Source organism: Nipponia nippon, unplaced genomic scaffold, assembly GCF_047370975.1.
Source record: "Nipponia nippon isolate SJK-2023a ecotype South Korea unplaced genomic scaffold, ASM4737097v1 scaffold_1, whole genome shotgun sequence".
Lineage (NCBI taxonomy): Eukaryota > Metazoa > Chordata > Aves > Pelecaniformes > Threskiornithidae > Nipponia > Nipponia nippon.
In genome coordinates, this window is record NW_028262290.1 from 164,591,005 (window position 1) to 164,617,623 (window position 26,619).

Here is a 26,619-nt window from a genome sequence, read left to right on the forward strand (position 1 = left end):
CCCACCCCCCCGGCCGCGGTGGTATCGCCCGTTTCGCACACGCGTACACAGAGACTGTCCACCCACCCCCGCCGCGGAGCGCGGTGGTAGCGGCCGGGGCGGGGCGGGAGGGCGCGCGGGGCCCGGAGCGGCGCGCGAGGTGGGTGCTGGGGGGGGGGGGGGGCCGCGCTTTGCAGCCGCCTTCGCCCTCCGCCCCGGGCCGCGCAATCCCCCCTTCCAGCTGTGCAATCCCCCTTCCAGCTGTGACCCCCCTCCCCTGGGTCGTGTAACATCGCCCGGGCCGTGAATTCCGCCCCCCCCGCCCCCCCGGCCGTGCAACCCCTCCCCGGGGCTGCACGACCTCCCCTCCCAGGCCGTGCAATTGCAATTCCCCCGTTTCCAGGCCGTGCAACCCGCCCCCCCGCCCTAGACCGTGCAATTGCAATTACCCCCCCCCCCCCCAGGCCGTGCAACCCCCCCCGTGCACCCCCTCCCGCCTCTGGGTCGTGCAACCCCCCCGGGGCTTTGGTTACCCCACCAGACGCCGGGGGACCCACATTTGCTCCAGGGGACCCCCCCCCCCCCCAAGGTTGCACGCTGAGAGGGGGGGACACACAAACCCAGGGCTGATCCCCTTGCAGGTCACCACCCCCCCCCCCCCGCCTCGACGCCCCCGTGGGGTCCGGCGCCATGTTCGGCTCCTCCCGAGGGGGGGTCCGGGGGGGCCAGGACCAGTTCAGCTGGGAGGACGTCAAGACGGACAAACAGCGTGAAAACTACCTGGGTAAGGGCTGACCTTGGCCAACCCCCCCCCCGTCCCCATCGTCCATGTCCCCCCCCCACGTGGTTTTGGGGTGCAGATGGAGGTTTTTGGGTGCAAGGACATTTTTTTTTTGGGGGGGGGGGGGTCTTGCTCCCCACAGGGAACTCCCTGATGGCGCCGGTGGGCCGGTGGCAGAAGGGGAAAGACCTGACCTGGTACGCCAAGGGCAAGAAGGAGACGGCCACCCCGTTATCCCGTGAGGAAGAGCTGGCCGCCGTCCGCCTGGCCGAGCAGGAGGCCATGATGGCAGCCCTGTGAGCCTACACCCCCCCCACCCCCCCAAAAAAAAGGGGTGCAAGCCACCCCCCCTCCCCATCACCTGCTTTTGTTTTTATAGGGGCTACAAAAACGTGAAGAGGCAGCCCACCGGCCTCAGCAAGGAGGTAAGGGGGGCACCACGCGTCCCCCCAGCGTCCCCCCGGCCAGATGGGTTGTCCCCCCCTCTATTTTTTTGGGGGACACACACACACAGGGTGCTCCCCCCCCCCTCCGGCAGGACCTGGCCGAGGTGTGCAAGCGGGACGGCGCCGAGCGGGGCGAGAAGGACGTGGACCGGGTGGTGGGCTTGGGCAGCTCCAGGTATCAAGGTCGGGGGGGGGGGGGGGGGAGTCCCGCACCCCATTTCAGGGCAATTAGATATTTTATTTTACCGTTTTTATCCTTTTTTTGGGGTGTTTTTTCTTCATTTCGTGCCCTGCTGCGGCGACGTCTCTCCCCAGCGGCAGCGCCGGCCGGCTGATGCTCTCCAAGGAGGACAAGGAGGCGGCCAAGATGGGGCTCTCCGTCTTCACGGTACGGCGCGGGTCACGTCTTCCTCCTGAGGTTTATAAAAAAAAAAGATGGAAAAAGGCAAAAAGCCCCCCCCTGCGCTTGGGACTTTTTCTTTAAAAGTGAAGCTGGTGGTTGTAGCGCAGAGACCTGCAGGAGCTCCCCGCGCCCTGTTCGCACGGCATTCGTTTGTGGGGTTTTAATTTCAATTTTTCCCAATTTTCATTTAATTTTTATTTAATTTTATTTTTTTTTCCCCAAAATGAAATTTAATTTTTAAAGGGAGAAAATCCCTTTTTCTTGTAATTCAAAGCTACGAGCTCACCAACTCGCTCCGTCTTTCCCCCCCCTCTCCAAACCCTAGCACCAGAAAGTCTCCAGCAGCCCCGAGACATCTGGCTCCAAGAAGAAGCAGGAAAAGGAGGAGAAGGTGGAGGAGAAACGGTGAGGATGAGGAGCACCGCTTTGGTGGGAAACCACCAGAAATGGCCTTTTTTTGGGGGAGGAATACTTTGCAAAACGCTTCTCTGGCTCCGTTTGGCATCGGGCTTGTTCTGCATCTGCTCGAGTCATCCCCAAAATCTCTGGTTTGCCCCCCAAAACTTCGGGTTTTTTTATTTTTTGTTTCTGGGGGCTTCTCCTTGGCCAAGGAGGGACGTGGTGGGATCCACGCGGAGGGAGGGATGGGGGTGAGCTTTCGGAGGAGCCGGAGGGATGCGTAGGGCAGGATCCTCACTGCTTGGTCTCTTCCTCGCAGACCGGAGGGTGGCAAGAAATCCAAAAAGGAGAAAAAGAAAAAGAAAAAGAAGAAACACAAGAAGGAGAAGAAGAAGGACAAGCATCACAAGAAGGATGCTGCTCCGTCGTCCTCTGATTCTTCTCCGGATCGGGATGAGAGGTAGCTGAGTTGGAATGAAGGCTGAGCCCTGGTTCTGGGGCATCATCGCTGGGAAACGGGATGAAGGATTTAGGGGAGCCACAAAGTTGTAGCTGGCATCAGGATGCCCCATCGGCATCTCCTGGCTTTCCAAAATCCCTTTTTCATCCCCAAAATCGGCTTGTCGGTGTCCCCGCTGTCCCTGCTCTCACTTTCCCCTCCATCCCCGTAGGCACCACCGAAGGAAAACCCAGCAGCGCCCCGAGACGTCGCGGCACGGCGGCCGGCGTCGGCACGATACGGATTCCTCCGCCAGCAGTCGGGATTCGGGCAGGAGCCCCTCACGCCGTCCTGCCCGTCGGCGGAGCCGGAGCAGGGACGGCCGCGGTCGGCACCCGTCCCCGCGGCGCAAGGGGAGGAAGAGGAGCAGGAGCAGGTCTCCCCCATCCCGTGGGGTCAGGCAGCGCCACGACACCGATTCGGATGACTGAGAGGGAGCCTGGGGTTTTTCCCGAGAGATCTCGCATAGGTTATATATTTTTTAAGGTTATTAAATTAAAAAAGCCGTAGCTCTGCGGTTGCGGGGGCCGAGTCTGGCAAAAAGGGCGTTATATTTTGCGATGCCAGCTGCTCCTTCCCTGCCCACGGCTCCTGCCTTCAACCTGGGGCAGCACCGGCAGCTCCCTCCGCTGTTGATCCCGGCCCCGGAGCCCTTCTCGTTCCCTGGATCCATCCATCCAGGCGGGATTTAGCACAGAGGATGCTGCGGGGTGGGCGCCGGCGCTGGGACGGATCCGGCTGCGATGCTGGAAACGTTGCGGATGTTTGGTGTTTATGTAAAGAGACTTTAGATACAGTTGTTATATTTTTTAATCTCTTCTTTCGATGCTCTCGACTAACTGCCGGTGAAGCGGCTGGAGGAGAGGTTCTTTCCTTAAATCCTCCTTTAAGTTCACATCCACCCCGCAGCGGGGCAGGGAGCAGAGACCTCCACTCCCATCCAGGATTTTAAACCTCAAAACACGAGTATTTATGCGCTTGGCGCAGCAAGAAAGGGGAATTTTACATCAATAAATAGAAATATTGATCCAAAGGGAAAGGGGTTGTCCCGAGCAGCTCCGGGCCGGAGCGTCGCCGGCTGCCGGAGCGGCCGCACCAAGCACAAGGGCCTCGTTTGTGTAATTAATGATGCAATTTCTCCCGCTTAAGACAGGGCGGTTTTGTGTGTCTTGGCAGACAAAAGCCCCGGGCTGGCGATCGGCCTCGGTTTGCACTTTGGCAGCGTTGGGGTGCTCTTCTGTCATCTCAGCGGCCGTGCCATCGCCCTGCCCGCGGCCGGGCCGCGCCGCCGGTGCGGGGTGGGAGCAGGCGTGCCCGCAGGCGTGCCCGCTGTCGCACAAGGGCAGCATTCATCCTCGGGGGGGGGACACGCAGCGAGATCGGGGCGATGAGCTGAAATAAAGCCCCTTCTGTCCCGCTCCCCTCCCCGGCTGCGAGCACGTGCTTCACCCTGCCAATGCGGGCAGCGGGAGAGTGGTTGCAAGCTTCGGTGATCCCCTCTCCAAGGTGCTTTTTTGGGGGAGGGGGGGGAGGTTGGCACCCTCTCGGCAGCATCGCGGGGTTATTCCTCTCGGTCTGAGGAGCTGCAGCCCCAGATCCAGCCCGGGGACCCACCACCACGTGGCTGCCCACGTGTGACCCAGGTGGGGTAGCCCCGAGCTCACACGCTGCCTGGCCGGTGCTCCCCAGACTGAGCCGGCCGAGCTCGGGGTCACCCTCCCGGGGATTTTTGGGGTCCAGGCTGCGACTGGGAGCATCCCAGTGCAGGGCAGCAGTGGGGATGGTGGAGCAGGGCTGTCCTTAATGGGAACTCAGCGCCAGGAGCTCCAGGTTGAAAAGGGAACCATGGGAGAGCTGAAACACCATGGTGAGCGGAGAAAAAAAAAAAAACCCAACCCCACACAGATCCCAGCTCTGAGTCACGCTCCTTCCACAGGCTCCCGCTTCCCCCTGCTTCCATCTCCCAAGCGGGTGGGACGGATGCTCCCGGCAGGGCTGGGCTCTCCAGCGGTGATTCACACCCGCAGCTCCAAGCGCGCGTCCCCGCCGGTGCCGGCGGGTGTTGATGCACTGAAGGCCGCTGCCGGAGGGGCTGTGGCACGGCTGCCGCGGCGCAGTTCAGCCTGGCCTGGAGGTTTCCCTCTCCTCGGCTTTCTCCTGCCTCCCGGGGAGGTCGCACCTCTCGCTCTCTGCTCCAGCGGAGAGCTGGCACCCGTTTACTGCTGCCTGCTGCAGGTCGTGCCGTGAGCTGATGCCGCCCCCGCAGCCAGGTGTTTCACAGCTCAGCATCTCCCGCTCTCACCCCTCGCTGCCGAGGTTTTGCCCCCCCCCCCCCCCCCGCCTGTTGCTTTTCACAACTTAAACCATTCCTGGGAGTGCATTACCTGACCCGAGGAAATGGGATGGGGGAGACCGGGAGGGCCCTGGGTCTGTCCCCCCCAGCTCGCGACTGAGCCGCGGGGAGCACACAGGGGGTCAGAGAGAAGCCCCCATGGTGGCTCGTGGTACCCAGGGCCGCGTCCCCTCCTCCAGTCCCCACTTTCGACCCCACGCGGGGGAATCGGGCAGCAGTTCTTACCCCCTGCACCGCCTGTGCCTATTTTGCACTCAAAACTGAGATCTGAGCAAAACAGCTTGAGAAATAGGGACAAGATAAAAATGAGTGGAGTGGGGGTGAAGGAGCCCCATCCCCACCCCATCTCCCTCCCGGCCGAGCCGGGGCACCAGTTCCTGGGCGGACTGGGGAGGAACCACACCAGCTGCAGCGTCCGGCCCCACGGAAGGGAGCCAGCGCTTCGTGCTCGCCTGTTCCCCGGGGCGGGAGCTGCCTCCCGCCTGGCTGGGACACACGGCGAAAATCCCCAGGGGCTCGGCCGAGCCCAGTACAGAGCAAAGCCTGTGCTGGCCTGAGCAGACTCCCACAGCTCCGATAACATCAGCACATTCCCCATCTCTTCCTCCTTCCAGCCCTGACCAGCAGCAAATTCCTCATGTAGAGGAGCAGGATCTGTCCGGACACCGTATACCAACACGCCCCGGGTGAAAACCATCGCTTCAGAGGAGCCTCTCGGCTGGCGACGGGGTCGGGGTGCTGTCGCAGCAGGTCACCCCCCTTTTTAGGGATGGGGGACGAGAGAGGAGCAGGGGGCTGTGCTTACTTCAGCAGCGCCAAGCAACGCCAGCAGAAGAGCTGGCCCTTCAAGTTCAATTCCCTCCCAGAACAGGAATAAATAGATGTCCTGCCCTATTAGGCATGCAAAGATCCTGATTCAGAGCTTGAAATTCAAGGCGAGATGAACAGCTTCAAAAGAATAACCTGACTTACAGGAGTTTTGTAATCCCTTGTCATTGTTTGCCTAATACTATTTACCCTTTGCTACCAAGACAAGTGCGAGGAGCAGACGCAGGGCTCGGGCAGCTGGGAAACCTGAATAAACCTGACCTCCCGCGGCTCCCCCGGCCGAAGGCAGGGCAGAGAAGACAGCGATTTCACCCAACAAACCTCTGCCCAGGAGAGGACAGCCCTAGAAGAAACCCCAGCTTTCCCCACTGGTGAGGTTGCTCTCTAACCTGCGTAACAGAGCTTTCATCTTACAGTTTTCCAGCCTGTGTAAGGGGGAAATCTGCTGCAACTCCGGCCAGGAAAACAGCCAGCAGCTGGCCAGCAGCCTGAGCGTGACAGCAAGCGATGAGAAGCTGTAGCTGACGGGGGAAGGCGGGATGATCAGCTGGGAGGAGCTCCGTCCCAGGTCCAGAGGGGACTGCAGAATGGAAAAAATGCAAAACAAAGCATTTAGGAAGGCAGACTTCATACTTTTTCCCCCCAAAAACCTGCTAATTCACCGATCATGTTATTAAGTGGGATCAGCAGGAAGAACAATCTGTTGCAGGAAGCGATGGGGCTACTCAAGAAGCTCAACATCGCCCTTGAGGCGACGAAGGGACTCCAGCAGAAGCCAAGTCACCAGCCAGCAGGACCAAAGCACTGCTGCCCGCCTCTTCACCTGCAAGAGTCCAACCTGGAATGACACGTTATTGCGAAAAGACGGGAGATGTGCTGAAATTTTCATGCCAATTGCGATGTGGCAAAATGCTGGCTGGATTTGCATTCATCTAGCACACGGTACCGTACAAAGATGATACAAAACAACGTGATACCAGTGCAAGTTTCATGAAACTTTTTATTCAACAAGTATTTCATTACGATTCTGCCAAGATGATCAAATGAACAGCAAGGCATAAAAAACATGAAATAGTTAAGAGATTTTATTCTAATAGCTTTAATTACAGTGCTTGTTTGTCGAAATGAAAACTGAAAACAAGTATACAAAACAGTTGATTACTAATTGTGTATTGAAAGCAATAAAGGTTTCCACAACACTAAATAAACCAGTTCTGATAGTTCCTCGAGTTAAAGTTTAACAGCTCCAGCTTCTTCAGTGTTTATCAAAATACAAAAGAAAAGTAAAGAGGTCTTTTTTTTTTTTCTGATGGCAAATCTGAACCTTGCAGTATGAGGGATGCCAAGGGTTTTCACACATATACAGATATGGGATTGTTCCAAAATGGGATTGAATACTTCTAGAGTGGAATGACTCTCCAAACTCTCATGCTTTTTTTTTTTTTTCTAGATACTATACATAGATGTTTGGTGTTTTTCATGGCAATTCTTATGTTAAGTACAGTACTTTCTGCCTATAGAGCTTAGGACTAGTACAGGCTGTGCTTTCTGTGGAAAGGTTTGCCTTCTGGAGTGGTTTACACACAAGAAAAGTACAAAACACTTTTGACAAATACAACAGGCTAAAAATGTGACTTCTGGAAATTATTCAAGTTCAATGGAAGCGATAAATCTCACCTGAACCAAAAGTCAGAAGTTTAGCATGAGTCTGCAAGCTCATCTAAACCAGGTCCGACAAATCTTTTAACGAATATGAACAAATATGAGTACATACTATGAGCTACAGAAAGAGCCAGAGATCTATTAGTTATGATCTGTTCTTTAACCGGATGAAGCTAATTGGGTGTCGATCTTTGCTTCACCGTTTCAAACGAATCGAAAGCCACCACATTAGAGCTAGAACAGCAGAAGCTATGTCAAAGGTTTGTATGCTGAAGTGTTTCTACTTTTCCTTGACTATTTAAAAAAATACAGAATTCGGGTTAAAAACCAACCACCAACATGGATCTCACAGATCTCACAACCCAGCCGAGATAGTATTCAGCTCTACTGCACAAGGACCACTGGCAACCCTTATGTTAACCCACTGAAATCCCTTCCACGTACTAAACAGTGAGTTGATTCTTTACAATAAAAAAGCTGAGTAATATTGCATAGGAGTACCAGAAACTGCCTCATTGGAAAACAAAAACTATTTACATTAAATAAGAAATCTAACTGTTTTCAGGCTTGTATTTGCCACATTTACAGCATGATGCAATATATACTGTGACAAAAAAATGAAAACAGCTTCCGGCACTCAATACCACAAAGTAGCACAGTTTGCCACATTAGAGTAAAGCGAAGGGCGAATAGGAGGAAATAAGAGGGAGGGGTGGAAAAAGAGGGAAGAGGAAGGTTTATGGTTTCATTTCTGGTTTCGGAGCTGATTGGACAACCAGTCCAGTCCTTCATAGAGACCGTCTCCACTAGTGGCACAGGTTGCCTGGATATACCAGTTCCTGTGACGAAGAGAATGCAGTCCGAGTTTGTCTGTGATTTCTGCTGCATTCATCGCGTTCGGCAGGTCCTGAGGGAAGGAAGAAGAGTCATTTTCTCCCCCGCTTGCCGAGAAGAAATGCCCGCCTCCCTCAACCGTTTCTGATCATCAGCTTTAAAGCCATTAAAAGAAAGTTAAGAGCTCTTAGAGCTTCTCTTTCTGAAAAACTCACTGGATTACTTCTATATTCAAGCTATTTCCCCTATACTGACAAAAGTCTCAAAGGTTTAACACCACGATCAAAAGCACACGTTATGGAATATTTCTCTTCGGAAAACAGAAGCCAGACAGCTGATGTTTGGACCAAGTCATCAAGCCCTTCAGTGTTGACCCCAAACTGCTTACAATTCAAGGTCCGTTTCATTCACTCTCCACTCCGTGGATGTTTTCTGCGACTGCAGTTATGATTTAAGATCAGCTTTTATCATAAAGTAGTACTCGGCATAGTACTGCTTCTGTTTATAGTTCACCTTTCCTGCTCCTAGACAAGACTTATGGCTTCTTTACCCCTCACAACTGAGCCTGTGGAACCGATGAAGCAGGATGCTATTCCTTCTGTAGGTTTACCAGTCATATTTAATACCTTCAACATTCGTGTTTAAGCTACCAAGGCCTTCACAAGCAATAAAAGGCAGAACTCTCAGCTCATTTTGTGGCCTGGAAGAGTACAGCTCACAGGTCAACACAAGTACTTCACAAGTCAGCCCAGTGCTTCCACCAACACCCGCGGAGCCCTCAAACACCCTAACTGAAGAATTCCGGGAGGTTCTGGCCTTCCTCTCTGTTTGGAGGAAGCTTGGGCAGGTGCTGTACTTGAGCCAAGCCAACCTTAAGAATCAAACGGGCAGAATTCTTCCCTAAAACCGAAAGCACAAGCATTTCTATTCGCCAGGACTGCTTAGAAGGGATGCTTCTTTCAGACAAGAACCGGGTAATTTTGAGCTATGGGTTTGCTGTCTTCAACAAAACTGAATGGGCATTTACTGAGAGCTTATTGATTACTACACTGAAAACATGAATGTCAAGTTCAAGATCTAGCACTCACAAGTCTGCTGTACGTTTTCAAGAGTTCTTACAGAAAGACGCCTTTCTTGGGCATACCTGTTTGTTAGCAAACACTAATAAAACAGCATCTCTAAGCTCATCTTCTGCCAACATTCTCATAAGCTCTTCTCTGGCCTCGTTCACTCGTTCTCTGTCATTACTGTCAACCACAAAAATCAGACCTAGAAATAAGCAAACAATTAGAATAAGCATACACCAGAAGTTATTTACAAATGATAAATACTTCTGGAGGTCAGAACTAAGATTTGAAGAGAAAATAATGCAAAGCAATTCAGTATATATCAGAAAAATACAGTTGTCTTACTACTGTAATCTCATGTCTGAGAGAAAGTCTGTTCTTGGTGAAAGCGAGTGTTAGTTTGCATTTGCGTTTTTGGAATTGTGCGCGTCATCTACATAACCACTCGATATTTTCCAGCGAGTACCAACTCTTGAAATCCTGTGACAGGACTCAAATGCACGCACATTATAAAAGCGCAGCAGTGGAAGGAGTGACAAACTCTCAGTTCATGGGGCTGTTACAGCTTGTAGTAAAAACTCTGCTTTGAAGTGACGGCAGAGAGCTGTGACACTTACAGAAGAAAAGCAAAATTCTGAACTCGCTCCGAGTCCGATGGACAAGGAAGACTGGTTTCTAGATTTCTTCCTATCCCTCTTTGAACCTGTACTAGCATAACAGAAGAGCCAGAGCAGCACACAAACACACCCTTTTATAATAATAAATATCCACCACCACCACCCCATCCCTCCAAGAAACTCACAAAATTACCTTAGCAAGGACATTAAAAAAAAAACTTTTTTAGATTCTGGAAACCTGTGATGTAAGCGTTCAGACTCACCTTGTGTGTTCTGGAAATAATGGCGCCAGAGTGGTCTGATCTTATCCTGACCGCCTACATCCCAGACTGTGAAGCTAATGTTCTTGTATTCTACTGTTTCCACATTGAAACCTGAAATAGAAATTGTGGCAAAAATCACAGTTAAACATAGTTGGCCTTGGACTTATTGTATTCACCAAGTCACATTCAGAATGTCATCACTAAAAAAGTTATCTTAAAATGTAAACCTACTTTAAATAAGCAGAATCCTACACTGAAGCCTTCAAAGCGGACAAACATGGGTTCTCTGGAACTCCTGCTCCCACCACCACCCCCACTGCAATCAAACTAATGAACAACAGCTCTAATTGCTACCTGAGCAGCTGCAAAATGCAGAGCAAACGATGTTGCATCAAAAACCCCTGGGCTTTAAGGACTGCAAATAAGGCACATCTCTGATCACACAGTTCTGGCAGTCACCCTCCCAAAAAAGGTGTCACCCTCTGCTTCTCAGTCTTATCTACTCGATGCCACAACAGGCTTAAGAGGGCAGACTGCCCTTCTGTGGCCCATAAAGGGTTGTTCCACAAATGATTAAAGAGAGGGAATGGAGTGAAAAAAAGTCATGTAATCTCCTCCCATGCCGGAAAAATTTGGCTGTGTCATCTTCATACCATGGTTTTAGCAAGTGTTTGTTCTGCCAGTTGAGTCAGGGCACAGCACTAAGTCACTTAAATCAATAGACTGGCAGCTGAGATAACATACTGCTGCAAATAATAAGACCCAAATCTCAAAGCAAGCAGTTATATAAATGTAAAAATCTTACCTATAGTAGGAATAGTAGTTACTATTTCACCAAGTTTAAGTTTGTACAAAATAGTAGTCTTTCCTGCAGCATCCAGACCAACCATTAGAATACGCATTTCTTTTTTGCCAAAAAGGCCTTTGAAGAGGTTAGCAAAAATATTTCCCATGCTTGAGATATGTTCTCACTGGCCAGTGAAGTCTGGAGGAAAAAGATCACAGTATCACCCATGAGTTACCAACAGCTGTGTTCTGACCAGGGCATAATCAACCACCAAAAAAAAAAAATCTACCAGATAATACAAATTTTTAGATACCCCCAGCCACCACCGTACATTATTTTTCCCCATACTGAAGCAATACAAAGGTGAACAGATACGCCAATACTTACTCCTTATAAAAAGACATTGCTCCAATGCTTTCAATCTTTCAAATATTCTTTCAGAGATTTTAGTATTAAATGTTGGTTTTTTTTTTTTTTTTTTTGCAAAATTCACGGTTTGCTTTCAACCCAACTGACCACTTCAGGTACTTTGTCCCCCATTGTTATGGGATAATTTATCCGCAGCCTAATATGTCACCATAAAACACAGTTTTTCTAATGGACCTGCAGTTAAAAAAAGTTTTAAATGCGTGCTCATCTCTTCACTGCTTAGCGCACCGATAGCTGGTCCTTCTTTTGCAAAGGAAACTCAGAATACAGCTTGGATTCTCTCCTACTCAAAACAGTTTCCTTCCTCTCAAAGCCTAAGGAAACGGCCTGTGAATACAACGTAAACACAAAGCAGTATTTTACCTTCATTAGCACTGGAGACCTTCTCTAGGAAGCAAATCCACATTTACTAAAACTTCACTATTGAAAATTAATAGCCGCGTTAAAAGGGGCAGGCTTAGAAATTAACGCTTCTTCCCTCACCATGAACACTTCTGCTTGGACACTCGGAAGCGACGAACGTCACCAGGAGATTCCTGTTGGGGACCTGGAGACCCTGCTTCTCCCCACGGGACCCACCCCACCACAACTTGTCCACTTCTTCCCCTTTTTCCCCCCAGATTCCCCCCCCTTTCCAAACTTACTACTACACAGTTTACAGCGAGTTTCAAATCACCAAGAGTACTATTATTTTGCTCGCATAAGACATGAAAAAAGCAGCCCGAAAGCTCTGCAGTGGGGTGTAGGTAAGGATGTCACATGGCGATAGTGACGATTCACACCTCTACTGCTGCTTTGTCTAGAAGCTCGCAGATGTCACTTCGAAAAGACTGAGCCCAACTGAAAATAAAAGCTGAAAATAGAGCGCACACACAGCCAAGACGTGTAACGTTTAAAGGCTGGGTTTCCTGTAAACCGAGTCACGCAATTTAAAGCGCAATATGAAGTCCAAATCATCTCTTGAAGATATTCTGTATTTCATGATGAAGCTGTGTGCTTGAAGCAAAATTCTCACTGGAAATAAGACTTCACAGAGTATCTATTTAAGACAATTAAAACAAGCTTTGAACCGAAAAGCGCACCACAGAACAAAAATCTTGTCCCGCTCGGTTTAGCTCTACGCTAGGGATGTGTGAAGTCTGGCTTCCTCACTCCGCGCTGCTAAAGGCCTGAGCAGTTCTGCCCTTCTCAGGAAGCTTTGCTGGATACCATTTTTAACCCAAAAGTTAAGCGCTGTAACATTAACTAAGTCACATGTCTTAGCACAAGCAGCTCTGCAGTGAAGTTCAGAGTCCGCTCCAGAGTTCCTGAATGACATCAATCACCACTTCAACTTGCTGAAGTAACTCGAGTCAAAGATTCATATGTTTTATACGATTGAAGCTCAACAGGATCAAAACTTTAAAACTAAGCTCATCTATAAGCCAGACAGGGAAGCCTGGGAATTAAAACCAAATGGAAAATTTAGAAGTTCTATTATTCCACCATTTCCTTCACATTTCTGCAGCATGACCATGAATATTCAACTCCCACTTGAATATATGAAAGCTGTATAAACAGGAAAGTTAATTAGGAAGTAGAGAAAACAGTTTTGCTCGTCCCTATTTATCCAAGTCACTCACACAGCAGGAAATCTCACTTCCCAGCCCACAACAGCAGCTCTTACAGGGCTGGAGGGGAGGCAGGCTGTAAAGCCTTCCTTTGTCCCCCTGCTCATGCTACCTCTATCTTCTACTTCATCTGAAAAGCAATAGTCAGGGCTGCACTGTAACCTTTTACCAGAGCTCTTGCAACCCTCCCAAATGAGCATAAGAACTTTTGTAGCAAGAGAACCTTACAAACCCTGCAAAAGAATGCATTTCTTTGGTTTCTGCATGTTTAAAAGCATAATAAGTTATTAAATGCTTGGATCAGCAGCAGTAATCAGCCAACAGAGCAAAATCTTAGCATTTACATCCAGGACATCTTTCCACACTCTGGAGAAGTCGCAGTCTGCTGAACAAGTTGCTTACACTTGGCACTAACAGTAGTGAATCCCGTTAGCTCCTTGTTTTCCTGGCAGCTATTTCCAGGTCAAGTCTGCCCTCCACCACTGCAGCTGCTTTATACCACCTATCCTCCCTATTTGTACTTTTTGTGAAGAAGTTCAGACACATTTAAGCACTTGTTTCACCATTTCCCTCTTGTTCTCTTCCACATTCCTACTATCCAAACCACTTCTGTAACTTATTTGGTACTTCAGGGTAGGTGACATTGCAGAAAGCCTGGTTTGTTTTTATAGGCAGTGAAGTGTAGCTTACAGCCCACCCCTGCAAGACAACCGTGTTTAGATGTTGACTAGAAAGTAGTGGAATCATTGGTATCTAAAAGAAAAATACTAGGAGAAACCCATCTGCAGAAGCCCCACAAACCGCTGTGGGTCCCACCAGTGACTTGCTGGATGCTGCTGGGGCAAAGCAGAGGGTTTCTGTCTTCACCATCGGCAGGACCATCCTCCGACTGGCAGCTAGCATCACGTTCATCGATTGCCACAGAAAAGGAAATCATGCTCCCACGGCGTTGTGCATTACGCTCCTCTGCCTACACTGTCCCTGCCAGTATTTCATTACTTTCTATTATCTAAGCAAAAGCACCTCGAGTTCCTTCATCGGTATGATTAAAATCCTCAACCAAATCATCATCACAACTGTGACCAGCCATCAGGTCTCTGCTTTTCAGACCACTCGTGCCGTCAAAGAGCGTAGACGCTACCACAGCAGAAACTGCCCCGACAGTTCAGAGCTGCTTCCCATTAATACAACTCAGCTGAGGGATCACGCGATTACTTCCACTGTACTTCAGAGCTGAATCTGCTTACTTTAATTCTCATTTCAGTCCATTAGTCGGACCGTGAGAACTAACATACGCAGTCTGAAAACACAAGGAAATTTAAGACCCTTTTAGGTTAACCAAGCAATCCCGACACTTTTCAGGCATCTTCAACATTTGCAATCTATATCAAGACTTGCCAATATATTGCCTATATTCTACGCTGAAGCTTAACTTTCTCTTTTCCTCAACCCAAACGTTGTAATTGCTACACTGATCATTTTAGAAGCACAAGTTCTATAAAATGCCTGAAAACATAAAAGACTATGGCTTGCAAGCTGCTTGTAGTCCTTCAGCACATCTTCAAAAGAGGTATCCATCAGGCTAAGCAGGAAGATTTGTGTACGAAAGGGAACAAATTGAATAAACAGCACAGACTATTTTTGCAGAGAGTAGCGCGCGCTTTCCCTCAGCGCGACTTCAGCTTCTAGAAATGGAAGAAAAACCCCTCGACAAACCCAATCACCCCAAAACTGAACCGTCTGTAGGACTCTTGCTTCTCCCTGCCCATTGGGGCCCTGAAGCACACCTATACATAGCCTACTCCACCTCAAGATCCTCACAGCAGTAAAAACCTGTCAGGCCGGTTCAGGTAAGATATAATGTGCCATTGGTAAACAGTGAGAAAGACGTTCACTGGGTAAGACTGCAGTTTTGTTTCAGGAAAGGAGGTATTTTCAGCAGCCTGTTTTCTAGTAAGTGATACATTTAGATAAGCAATTAGGAGAACAGGCAGCCTTTTGCAGAAAGGCTCAGTGTAATGAGCTAAAAATGAATGAGTGTCTGCAATAGCAGGCAGCCTGGTGCCTGTTAAAGCAATACGGCCCATGAGTAAGAACTAGAATTTGCTTTTATTAATTGTAGGTGGTTAGAATAAAAGCTCTGAGGAATATCTCAAGGCCAAAGATCATTCAGCACTTAATCTTCTGCAGCATTTTAGATTTAACTGTACATTAATGCATTTTAATGTCATTTCATTCAGGCTGCTTATCTTGAGAAGTCAAATACGCTTCTTGACCTCCAAACTTCTTGGATGAGCTGTTAGTTAACAAAGAAAGTAGAGCTACACCTTGAAATCTCTGCATAACCTTAATTTTGCACCTCTAGAAGAGTTCTTTTTGACCACACAGAGATTAAACCACACTGAGCCAGGAGTTGTGGCAAATGCCACGGTTTCATTCAGGTTTACACAATTTCTTTAAACATACCATAGCAGACAAAATCAGAGGCTAAGCTACAGGATGCCATATGCAGCATTTAGTCAAATTATGCTTGCAGTACAGAAACCTTTATTTCACTCCTATGTACCAGCACTTACCACATAAGGCTCCCACAGTGAAAAAATAATGCTCAAAACTTTTCAAGTGGCATAACCAAACTTGCTGGGCACAACCTTTTTGGCAATCTGGTCTCCAAAGCCAAAAAATACCAGCGGCAATGAAGATCAGTCAAAAAAAGCTTAATTCTCTGTCCTTTCTCCACACAGCACACTGAGACGGAGAGGTACAGAGGGCATTTGTGGCCTCTGGAAACTATCATGTCTCCCTAGGACATTCGTATCTTGTTTTAAATGCCCGTTTCAAGGAGAGACAAACATGGTGCCACTACCAGTGACATACTGCATTACACAGCTACAATCAGTCAAAATACTAATGCTGAAGCACAACCTAAAACCCCTAACAGTTGCAGGTTTACCAAAACCCTTTTTCCTAGTAGCCTTCTGCACCTTATTCTATTTGCTTAGACACCTATGGCAAGTAAACCTGGTGCACTTACGAAGACAACTGATTTACTACCAAAAGCACATCTCCATTTAAAGGAAAGTCTACTTGACATTGGTCTAAGCATGAACTCCACCTCTAATACAATTAGAAAAACCCCAAACCCATAATTCCTAACCTGGTATTAACACAACTAGTTGTATCAGGCATAGGAAAACAAAAATTGATCAATTTGTTATTTAACAGAAATACCGATTTGAAATCCAGTCAGTTATCACTAGTCGGCTTGTATCATGTTTCTACCTTATAGCATTCTAGAAAGTTTTACATTAAAATGTCAAGAGAAGCAAAACATTCATACAAAAGATCAGCAAACCCATGTGTAAATAAGAGGTGAGAAAGATTTTTCTTTTTTTTTTTTACAAAACAGTCAAGTTCAACAGCTGTTACTGGTGTTACATGCAAGAACAACTGGCAAATAATTTACAGTGCAAATCTAACTTGGCAGCTTGTTCTTTACAATATGAAGTGTGATTTAAAAGAGAATGTGAGAAGCGATCCAACAAGAATAGAACACTGCTAAAATTTAGGATTAATCTAGGGCCACAGTATTTCACACCACCGCTCAGCAGGCACAGTCAGTTAAGTACAGCTGCATTCTTTTGAACTTGAGGTAATTTCTTCACAGATTAAAGTGTGCTGTTACAGCAAAAGTTGTAAAATGCTCTTGATCAAAACACTTCTTTATATATAGCCAGGGTGGCCCAATACATGACTATTCCAGTACGGTTATATTCAACTATTTTTAGAAGTTGTTTACTGGCCTTCCCCATCCGATAACCTGAGTGAAAGATGACTACTTATCAACTCGAGCCTTTTAACTTTGGGGCCTTAACACTGGAATTTAGCTTAAAATAATTTTGATTTGCATTACCTGAGACTTTAGACCATACTAACATCACTGGGCATAGACTACACACAAAACGTAAGAGTAGCTAACGAGTAGGCAAGGTTCTTTCTTCACCAAGGGACTTGAAATACCATTGTAATAAAGGCCACCTCAAGGACCTCTTCTCAGAGCTCCTCCTTAGTAGTAAGTCCCAACTCCTCTATAGCTGTACCCATTAAAACCAGGGGAGCATTAACTGTGGAGATCAACACCTACCACCGCAACAGTTTTCCCCACTTCACATTGGAGGTGCTTCTATGAAGCATGAGACGGAAAAGCTGTCCTAAATGAGCACAACCTTGTTATTTGTCTTTTAGGAGAGGCCAGAGGAAAGGTACTGGCATTGAAGCGTCACGTGAAATAAAAGTTAAAGATATACTTGCATCCAAAGAGGCATAGGTGGATTTGGCCACCAAAGGCTTGCAGCGGTCAACTAAAAAGCGTCCAGATGCACACTGCGTGTTCAAGGCAGATGGAGGACGAGTCAACCGCAAGCAAGAAAGAAGGTGAAAGAAAATCCAACACACAGCTGCTGCTTCTGTAGCACCTTCGTTCAACCTAAGTAGGTTGAACATCTTGCTGTCTATACACATTACCCAGATAACGCATGTTCCACATGCTGTAGCATTCTCTTGAGAGCAGTGGGCTCAGAGCGGCAGGAAAACAAAATATTTCCACTTACAAGATCAAAACAAGGGCAAAAGCAGGAAAATTTCCTTTGGGGTCATCCCTATTTCTCAGACACAAGAAGAACTCACTCCTAAAATACTGGTGAGAATAAAAGAGTCAGTATCAAGCAAAGAAGGGAGGTCGTTTGACTTGATACTCAAAACCCAAATCAGTTACTCCCTTATTCTCACCTTCAAGCAGGGGGAGCAAGCTACTTCTGTTTCACAGCAAAATCTCAAACTATTTTGAGCAGTTACACACTACCATGCATAACTCAACAGCATGCAAACCAACACATAGGAAAAACACATATCTGGTCTGAAAAACATTTTAAAGGACAGGTAGACAGGTGGAGAAGTACAGAAGGAGTCACTGTTCATGCTTTTAGATAAAGCACATCCATCACCTCCCTGCGGACTGCCTGTAGCTGCTCAGGAAATAAAGCGGTGCCGACAATGTAGCTGTGACACCCAAGCTTGGACTGTGACTTCATATTCACCTGTTAAACGGCAGGTATACTGCTGTGAGAACCGGTTATTACAAAGCATTTCTTTTCAGATAAGTGTTGCACAGTTTTTTTTGAGGTTGAACTACTTACAAGTTCAAAATCTTAAATTTTAAGCCAAATTATCCTGTTATTCATTTGCAGTAACTGGGCAGTAAGTCAACATTTACACTCAGAGTAGAAATGGCAAGAACTCACACGAGAGCTTCGGTAATGAAATTGGCTTTTGGTTTGCGGAAAATGTCAAAGTAGAGCCCACACAGCTAGTTGTTAGGTACAAGATCAGCGTACGAATAAGAGCTGTATTAGACATGAGAGTTTTATTAGAATTGAAACATCAGCAGAAGTAGTACCATAGTCCTTCAATGTCTGCATGTGTTAGAAACAAGAAATAAAATTGGATACTCACAAGCAGAAAGAAAAAAATGCTGAATAACACAGAAAAACAGCTGCTGTAGTAGGAAGCTGATTATAAACTTCTTCACTCATCAGTTAAAGAAAGGGAATAATGGCTGAGGACAGTGCTAGCTCTAATACAAGCTCTATGGCATTCCAGTAGCAAAACTTTCAAGAGATTTCTAAAAAAAGAATCAGAACTATTCCTTTTCAGAAAAGTTAACTTATCCACTGTAAGGCAATCTTCATGTTTGTGAAGGCTGTTGAAATCCATAAAAATTCTTGCTTGAAAGTCCATCCTTACACATCTCAGCAGCTTTTATTTCTAAAGCTATCTTTTATGTTTAAAGAAAGGTGGTTCTTTTGAACTTCACCACCGCAAATTCAGCTGGAACCTTGGGTTGTGAGCTTTTCCTCCTTCCACCAACTAATGTAATCAATGGCTTATCTGACAACTGTGCCTCAGGGAGATGTATAAATGCTACTGCTTAAAGCAGCTTTTCAAACAACTGTAACTGGAGCACAACACAATTTGGTGAATTATAAGGACTAGAATCCAGCCCCCTACTTCCACACACACTTTGTTTGCCTTGAAAAGCTGTGACTAGTCCTGCCCCCTCACTCGGTCAGCATGACTAACACATTCAGGGAACTACATGCACCAAGCAAAAATGCACCGCTCCTGCCCAGTCCCTTTTCAGATTCCGACTCTATTTCACAACTAGGCAATCTTAAAAGTCAGCAGATGCCTCAAGACCATCGGGGACTGATTTACGTTCAGGTGTTTGCCTTTTAACATGATCCAGCAAATATTATGCGTATCACAAACCACCGCAGCAGCAACGGCTGTTCTGAGCGGAGATGACATCTGCTCGAGCCATTTTTACTCCTGATGCTCCACCACAGTAGAAGCGTCAATAAACTTGGCAAAGCAATTGAGTTTAAGAGGTTCAAGTGAGGCAAGTTTCCTCACCCTTTCACCCAATGTAATTACCACAACAGGGAAAGCAGTCCAACAGGGTTCTCCAGCACTGCAGACATGTTTTTAACAGAGGAAGTCAGTGGCATCATACCAGCCCCGTAAACCTTCCTTTCAGAGAATCCCTTTCTCTATGGGTAAGATGGTCAGTACTTATACTGACAATTTGATTATAAAGCCCATGAACAAAAGCCAAGAAGAAATCCTCTAGTTCAGCTACAGTTCCTTTTTCCTACAGAAGTGCTCCAAATCAGCAGCAAAAATAGCGATCACGATATTGCCAAATGACCTTGGACAATTTACTTTGACTCAATTTCTTTGCCTGAAAAATAAGGTTAATAGAATATCCTGCAAAGGGGTGTTGTAAGCCTTGCTGCTTGCAAAACAAAGTTCAAAGTATTATATAAATAGTTCGCATTTTAGTTTTTGACAAAGCTACATTTCAAAACAAGACCTCTGGATACAACCCTAATCAACCTGTGGAATTTGGTTTGGCAAGAGCCTAGCGGCAAAGCAACAAGGTCAATGTCAAACACAACATTTAGGCCGTTTTATGACCCAGCAGAGTTTTAGTCGTGCTCTGCTGGGGCAAACAGACTCCTCGTGAAAAGGTTCGCCAAGCTGGCCTATCGCTTTATCAGACAGAGGTTAGCAGCACAAAGTATCATGTTAACTACTCAGAGAGACAGGATATAGTATTTTCAGACAGAATATAATATCCTCCCACCGGGAGCTGCTATGCCAAGGAAAACTGATCTCCTAGACCATCAAACCCAGGCCATGGATGGCAAACAGAGTTTGCTCCAGGCTAAAGCTCAACTTCTTACCATCGCCCCAGCAGAAAGCCCTACTCAGCAGCCAAGGGCTTACAGGAAAATAACCTCTCTCCTACGAGTTTCAGCCAAGCCTCTTTTCCCCTACCGGGCTACCAGGTCTCCGAGGTCCGCTGCGACGAGGGTTTTCGAGGAAGAGGAAAACACCTCTCTCCTCAGACCCGCTCACGGGCGGAGCAGAGGCCGGAATGAGCGAGTTTGGGGAAGGGAGGAGAAGCCCATCCCGCCGCATCCCGTTCAGTTCCCCCGGTAGGGGGAGTGGCGCCGGGCCTTGTACAGCTGCCGGGCAGTCGGAGCGGTCCCCCCCTCCCGCCCGTGCCCACGCCTCCCCAGCAGGGAAACGAAAGGGCCGGCACCCCCCTCCCGGCCCCAAAGGCCTGAGAGGAAGCGGGGGGGGGGCGGGGGAGGGCAGCGCCCCAGTCGGGCCCGCCGCTCCCCGGAGCCTGCGCTGCGGCCTGGCTGCGGCCTCCCCCTCCCGCCGACGTCTGCCGAGCGAGGGGCGGTGGCGGGGGAAGAAGGGAGGACGGAAAGAAGCGTCTAGGCCCGCTCCCCCCCAGCCCCGCCGCCCTCTCCCCTCAGCGCCAAGGCCGCGGCGCCTCACACCCGGCCGCGGGCCGCCGCAGGGTGTGGGCGGTGGGGGGGGGAGGGTGCGGGGCGGCGGGCAGAAAGGGAAAGGGGCTGAAGGGAGGGAAGGGGAAGGTGTCGGTGAACCCACCGGCGTCGGCTGCTGCCCCGGGCAGTGGGTCTGGCTGTCCTCGGACGGTCCCGCTCGGAGCCGGCTCCCCCCTGCGCCTCTCGGCCGCTCTCCGCCCAGGCACACAAGATGGCGGCGCTCGGCGGCCACGTCAGTGCCAGCCCCGCGCGGGGCACCACGGGTAACCGAGGAGGGCAGCAGGGGGCGGGGCCTAGCGGGGAATGGGCGGGGATACGGCGGGGAGCCGCAGGGCTGGGAAGGCGCGGGGGGGGCGTGTCCCTGCGCTTGGCCACGCCCACACTCTGATCACGCCCACCCGCCCAGCCGTCTCGTGACCGGATGCGGCGCGGGGCGGGGGGCGCGCGGGGGCGGTGTGCACCGTGCAGCGGGCGCGGGGCCGTGCATCTCCCCCCGGGCGGGCTGGTGTGCACCGTGCGTGCATTGCATGTGCAGCGCTGCAGCGTGCCAGGCTGCCTGGGAACGCGTACATGCGTGGTGGGACGTGGTGCATGCACACCTTTTCTGGGGGAACGCGTACGTGCGTGGTGGGACGTGGTGCATGCACACCTTTTCTGGGGCCTGCGTGTGGCCTGCAGCGTTGCTCCCTGTGTCGGGCTGTTTGGGGAGATGGCCGTGCAGCATTGCCCAGCGCTCAGGGGCGTGCTGGTGCCTTACATATATACATTTCAAAACTGCCCGTGCGTCCTGCCGCGGGGTTCACGCACGTCTGATAGTGCTGTCGTGCTCCCCGCTTTCACAGCTTCTGCACCTGCTGCTTATCCACATATTTACTATGTAGACAGAAAGAGATAGTCAAAGAAAATCCTCCAGGCTCTTTTATCCAAAATAAAGCGGGACTGCAGGGAGGGCCCTCTTTGCTGGGCTGCTCTGCTGCTGCGTCAGTTCCCCTGTAAGACAAAACGGAGACAATTTGGTAAAATTTTCACTGCTGCTGGTGCTGGAAAAGGCTGAACAGATGGAGAGGACCCACGGGATGGAGTGTGCCGGGTGCTGCTCTGGTCCCTCTGTGCCTCGGTTTCACTACGCAGGGAAAAACCCTTTTAATTTTTTCACTTTAATAATAGATGTGGGATGGAATAGGTGAACACGGAGCAATTTTTTAATTCCACATGGAAAAAAAAAATCCACGTGGTTCGAAAGCTCAAGAGATTGGTGTAGAAACAACTGGTAGCGCATGCGCGTGATAAATTTAGGATTGTTTCCTTTCTGTTTTGGGGTAACTTTAAGATAAATCGAGGTCCTGTGCTGTCCCAGACTAAATAATAAGTGCTAACTACTAAATACTTCCTTTATTAAAGACAGGAAGAGGAGTTTTGAAAGATGGCAGGAAGCCATGAAAACTGCTTACTTCTACATTTCCCCCCGATGCTCATGGGAAGTGAATAACTTGGAGACCTCCATCTCCCTGTTAAATGGGGTTGAAATCACCCAGCAGCTGAAAATGTGACACAGAGGCGAGAGAAGGCGGACAGACAGATGGACGTGAACCCAAAAGCTTCTTTTCCTAAAAAATTGGGTCACGCGCAAGAGAGACAGCAGCAACAGGGCTGAGAAATGCCAGGAGGGAGCCGGAGCTGGAGGTGCGATCTGCCCTGTGCTTCTTCCAGGGAGGCACCATCCCCGTGCATAAGCAGGTATGAGTTAATATTATTAGTATTTTACTTAAGGAAGCACCTAAATTGCATTTAGATCTCCCCAGACAGTCAAAAAGCAGCCGGAGTGCTGACAGTCTAAGAAAGTGATGGCAAAGACATGCTGAGAAACCACATTAATTATTTTTTCCCGCACTGCAGAAGCCGACCTGTCTCAAACGGGGGATTTCAGGAAAAGAATAACTGTTGCGGTGAACAGATTGCTGCCCACGTCGACGTCCGGGCATGGACAGCTACCACTGGGATCGCAGATGTCCCCGTCCCTTTGGCGCAGGCTGTTTGTTCAGCCTTGGGTTTGTGAACCGTTTGGGGCACAGATCCTTCAGGACCTGGTTTAAGAGATACCGAGTTGAACCTAAAATGCAAAGTGGGGTTTAATGCTGCGGCAACGCCTTTGAGAAAGGAAAGGAGAATTTGCATTCACTTGGGGCTTCTGGGGAATATCTGCCTCTGTCCTTGCTGGCTGGGGACATTTTGGGTGAGCAGGAGCTGGGCTGGGAGGCCACGTGCTGTGTGTCTGTGTATAGGCTGATACAAGGAAGCTGCTCTCAAGGCGACAGCAAAACCCCGTTAATGCATTTATCCCCATCCCCAAATCCCCTCCTGGCCATAGCTGAGCCGAGCGACTGCTTGTTTTACAGCCCTGTCTCCATGCTTGGACAGTGAACCAGATCAGGGTGCTGCTCCAGGTTAAAAATAACCCTTCTCTCCTTTTTTTTTTTTTTTTTTTTTTTCTTTTTGCTTTATTTTTAACCCAGAGCAGTTCCTCCTTTAGCTCACGTGGTTCGGGAGAGGACATGCTCATCCCACCATCCCATCACCTCCTACCCTCCCCAGTGAATGATGGAGGTGCCAGCCAGGGTGCAAAGTGAGTTGAGGGAGGTTTATTTTATTACTATCATCTATGATATATCACCTGTGATATATGATTTCATTATCATCTCGGTGGAGACCCGAGTCGAGGCTGTGTGCGAGGAGCCGGTAGAAATTTGGTCCCGTTGTTCTGAGTCATTAATGACAACTGCCGCGATGCAAGACGAACACTTTGCCCTGTGACTCATGACATTTATGGGAAGAAAGAGGCCTCGTTTTTTTTGCAGCTGGGAGAGCAGACATGTCGCTTGCTTTCTCTTTTCTGTGAAAAGCCAATGTGGAAGAAGGACAAAATGGGAAGGGGTCCCTCAGGGCGGCTCAGCTCATTTGCTGGGTGCTCCCGGGGCTGCAGAAAGCCCTTTGGCTTTTCCTGGATGGCCCCTTTGGAGCTGAAGACTTTTCCTCCACGCCAGGAACCTCGGATGACAAATCTGCCAGCTGAACTACACCCTGTTCTCGCTGCCTGTTGAAAAAAAAAGAATCAAAACCCAAGTGTTTGTGAAAGGCGATTTTCTGAGGTTATAAAAATATCAGTCACAAAGCGCTTGCCCCAGTGATGCTTTTCCTTTTGCATCTGCCCCAGGAAAAAATACCATGGGCTGAATTTACTCCAGGGTCCTCAAAAATAATCTTTTCCCCCGGTGTGGACAAGTTGTCTTTATGGAGAAGATACTGCTTGGTGATAATCTGCTGGTGTCTGGTGTCATGGGGTGGTGGAGACCTCTGAGTTGGCGGCAGTGATGTCCACCCACCGAATCCCTCCTGGAAGTGATGGTGAACTCATTTTGGGGTATTTTGGGGTGACACTGGGACGGGTGCCCATGTGCAAAGGGCTGAAGGACACCGGGGTCTATCAGTGTTCTGCTTTCTGCTGCCCTAAAGCTCCTACTCTGCGAGGCCATGTTGTTGCGTCGGGGATTTCTCACCTTTGAGTCTCCCACATTGGGGTGAGAATTGCAGTTACAGGAACTGAGAAATTACCCCCCAACAGCAATTTGCTACCTTATCTACCGAAAAAATAGCTATTATTTCTTGGATTTGGCGTCCTGGGGTCACCTATAGGTGGGTCTGGGCTGTTGAAAAGCCAACAGATCTAGTCTTGCTCCTTATGTTTTACCATCCTGGCAGCAAAAGGAAGGTGGAAACAGGGAGAAAAGCAAGCTAAACTCTAGATGGCTCCCTTGATAGGCAGCAAAATAAGAATAATTACAGCAAGACCTTTCGTTTTGCTATGGTTTCTCTACTCAGAGCTGACCTTAGTGGCAGAAGGACCCATGCAGCCAGAGCATTTTTGAGAGCATCTCAGATGTGGGACTGAAGCCCGGAGAGCAAATGAAGCAGATGCAGCTCTCCGCTCATGCCACCAGCTCCCATGGGATCTTGGGCAAATTGCTGCAGCTCTCTCAGCCTCACTTTTTCCTCCTTAATTCAGAAATAGCTACACTTCGTGACTCAGTGATGTGCAGTGTAACCTGCTGGTGAGAAGAGCTTTGTATAACATCAGCGTTGCTAATTGCTGACACCTCTGGATAAAGCGCTCAGCTGCACCTGCAGTGGGATGATGCCCTGCTTGAGCAGCCTTGGTGATGCCTTTTGGTATCCAGTGAAAACAGGTTAGAAAGGAAAGTTGGTTCCTCTGCTGTCATCTATCCAGCCTTCCTCCCTTCAGCTGCTACAGGGCAGATGTCCCTGCTGAGTGAGTCCCTCAGCTCCTCCTCAAGTCAATGGAGATAAAGAGGAGTGATTCACCCATCCCGCTCCAGACACCACCTCCAGTACATCTCCATTGCCTGTTGAGGGAGGACTCCAGGGGAGATGTCCATGTTCAGCCATCGGGATCCCTCTTGGGGCGGCGGGTGAGGATTTTCCATGCCCCCCTCATCATTTTGACCTCGAGTGCTTAATTTACTCAACGTTCAGATTGGAAAATGCATGCTGGCAGGTTGCTTTGCCTGGAAACACACTGCAACCTGCTCAGCCTGCCCCTGAAACTCAAACATCTGTGGTCAAGGAGCCCTCACTGGCTGCATCTTCTCTGCAGAGCACTTCAAACGTAGAGGTGTTACCACCAGCACCGATTACGTCTGGTGGCATTTTGGGCATCTGCAGCAGCAGCAGAGACGCATTCCTGAGCACGCACCTCAGGTGTCTTCACAAGGTGCTGCTGTCCTCTTCTCCCTTCCTTTTTAAGCAGCCAGACCTCCCCATGAAGGGGATGATGAGCCGAATTCACTAGCATGAATGGGAAGATGCTGTGGCCACCGACTTGCAGCAGCTTCTGAGCGCTCAGAGCTGTGAGCTGGGAGGCTGCTTGTGTTTTAGGAGTGAGCAATAGTGTTGATATTCGAACGGTGAGGGCCTCTGGTCTGGGGAGTTGAGCAGCTCAAGACTCGAGACCTGATAATGGCATTGAGTGGTACCATGAATGGTTGGTCTCTCCCTCCACCTTCTCTGATTTTGGGTTTACTCTGTGGCAGCATTTTAATGTTGGAGGTAAAAGACGGCAGTGCTGCAATCAGACCTGCGCCGACAGAGCTGCAGCTGGAAGTGCAGCTTCATCGTGTGTCCAGATCCATGGTGCTCAGGTCCACGTCAGGTGCAGATATGGACAAGCACCATTGTCCCCTATCTTTGGGCATCCCCTAAGGACACCAGCCATTCCTCACGGGTGCTTCCAGGTCTTCATGGCAGGGCCATACAATTACCCACAGCTCAAAGTATTTGATGAGATCAGGTTCTTAGGGATATCTGGTCTTCCTGGGATCCTTGAGGGTCATGCACAAAGATACTTGCTCCTGTGACCTGGATAAATTTGAGCTGCTGTGGGGATTAGAAGTACCATCAACTGGGGAGACATCTAAAGGTCCCACAGCCTCTCCCGTTTGATGGCTGCGTGCTGGAGGCAGCTGGTTGCTTGATTTGTGATCTGCTGATCCACTGTGCCCGGCACATGGACACTGGGTCCCGCAGCTGGGGACATCCCTGCAGGCACTGCATGGTCCAGAAAAGCAAGAGACCAAGCTGCAACCTCACAGTACTTGTTTGGGACAAGGGCTTCCTAAGGCTTTGAAGAAAGGAAGAGTTGCAACCATTTTGCGAGGTCACAGGCCTC

General features: G+C 49.1%; 2 protein-coding genes across 2 annotated transcripts; one reads left to right on the forward strand and one right to left on the reverse strand.

The window, feature by feature from the left end:
* The first annotated feature begins 53 nt into the window (after positions 1-53).
* On the forward strand, positions 54-3,303 carry CUNH1orf35 (chromosome unknown C1orf35 homolog). Its single transcript, XM_087731883.1, has 9 exons — positions 54-139; positions 621-763; positions 903-1,056; positions 1,140-1,185; positions 1,299-1,381; positions 1,522-1,594; positions 1,935-2,014; positions 2,328-2,468; positions 2,680-3,303. Exons 2-9 carry the CDS (start codon positions 670-672, stop codon positions 2,936-2,938), a joined length of 930 nt encoding a protein of 309 aa, XP_087588009.1. The 5' UTR covers positions 54-139; positions 621-669; the 3' UTR covers positions 2,939-3,303.
* Positions 3,304-6,670: 3,367 nt separating this feature from the next.
* ARF1 (ARF GTPase 1) lies at positions 6,671-21,141 on the reverse strand. Its single transcript, XM_087731918.1, has 5 exons — positions 20,983-21,141; positions 10,937-11,116; positions 10,132-10,242; positions 9,329-9,453; positions 6,671-8,257 (listed from the first exon to the last, which is right to left on the reverse strand). The coding sequence occupies exons 2-5, from the start codon at positions 11,082-11,084 to the stop codon at positions 8,096-8,098; spliced, it is 546 nt and encodes a 181-aa protein (XP_087588044.1). The 5' UTR covers positions 11,085-11,116; positions 20,983-21,141; the 3' UTR covers positions 6,671-8,095.
* Positions 21,142-26,619: the final 5,478 nt, after the last annotated feature.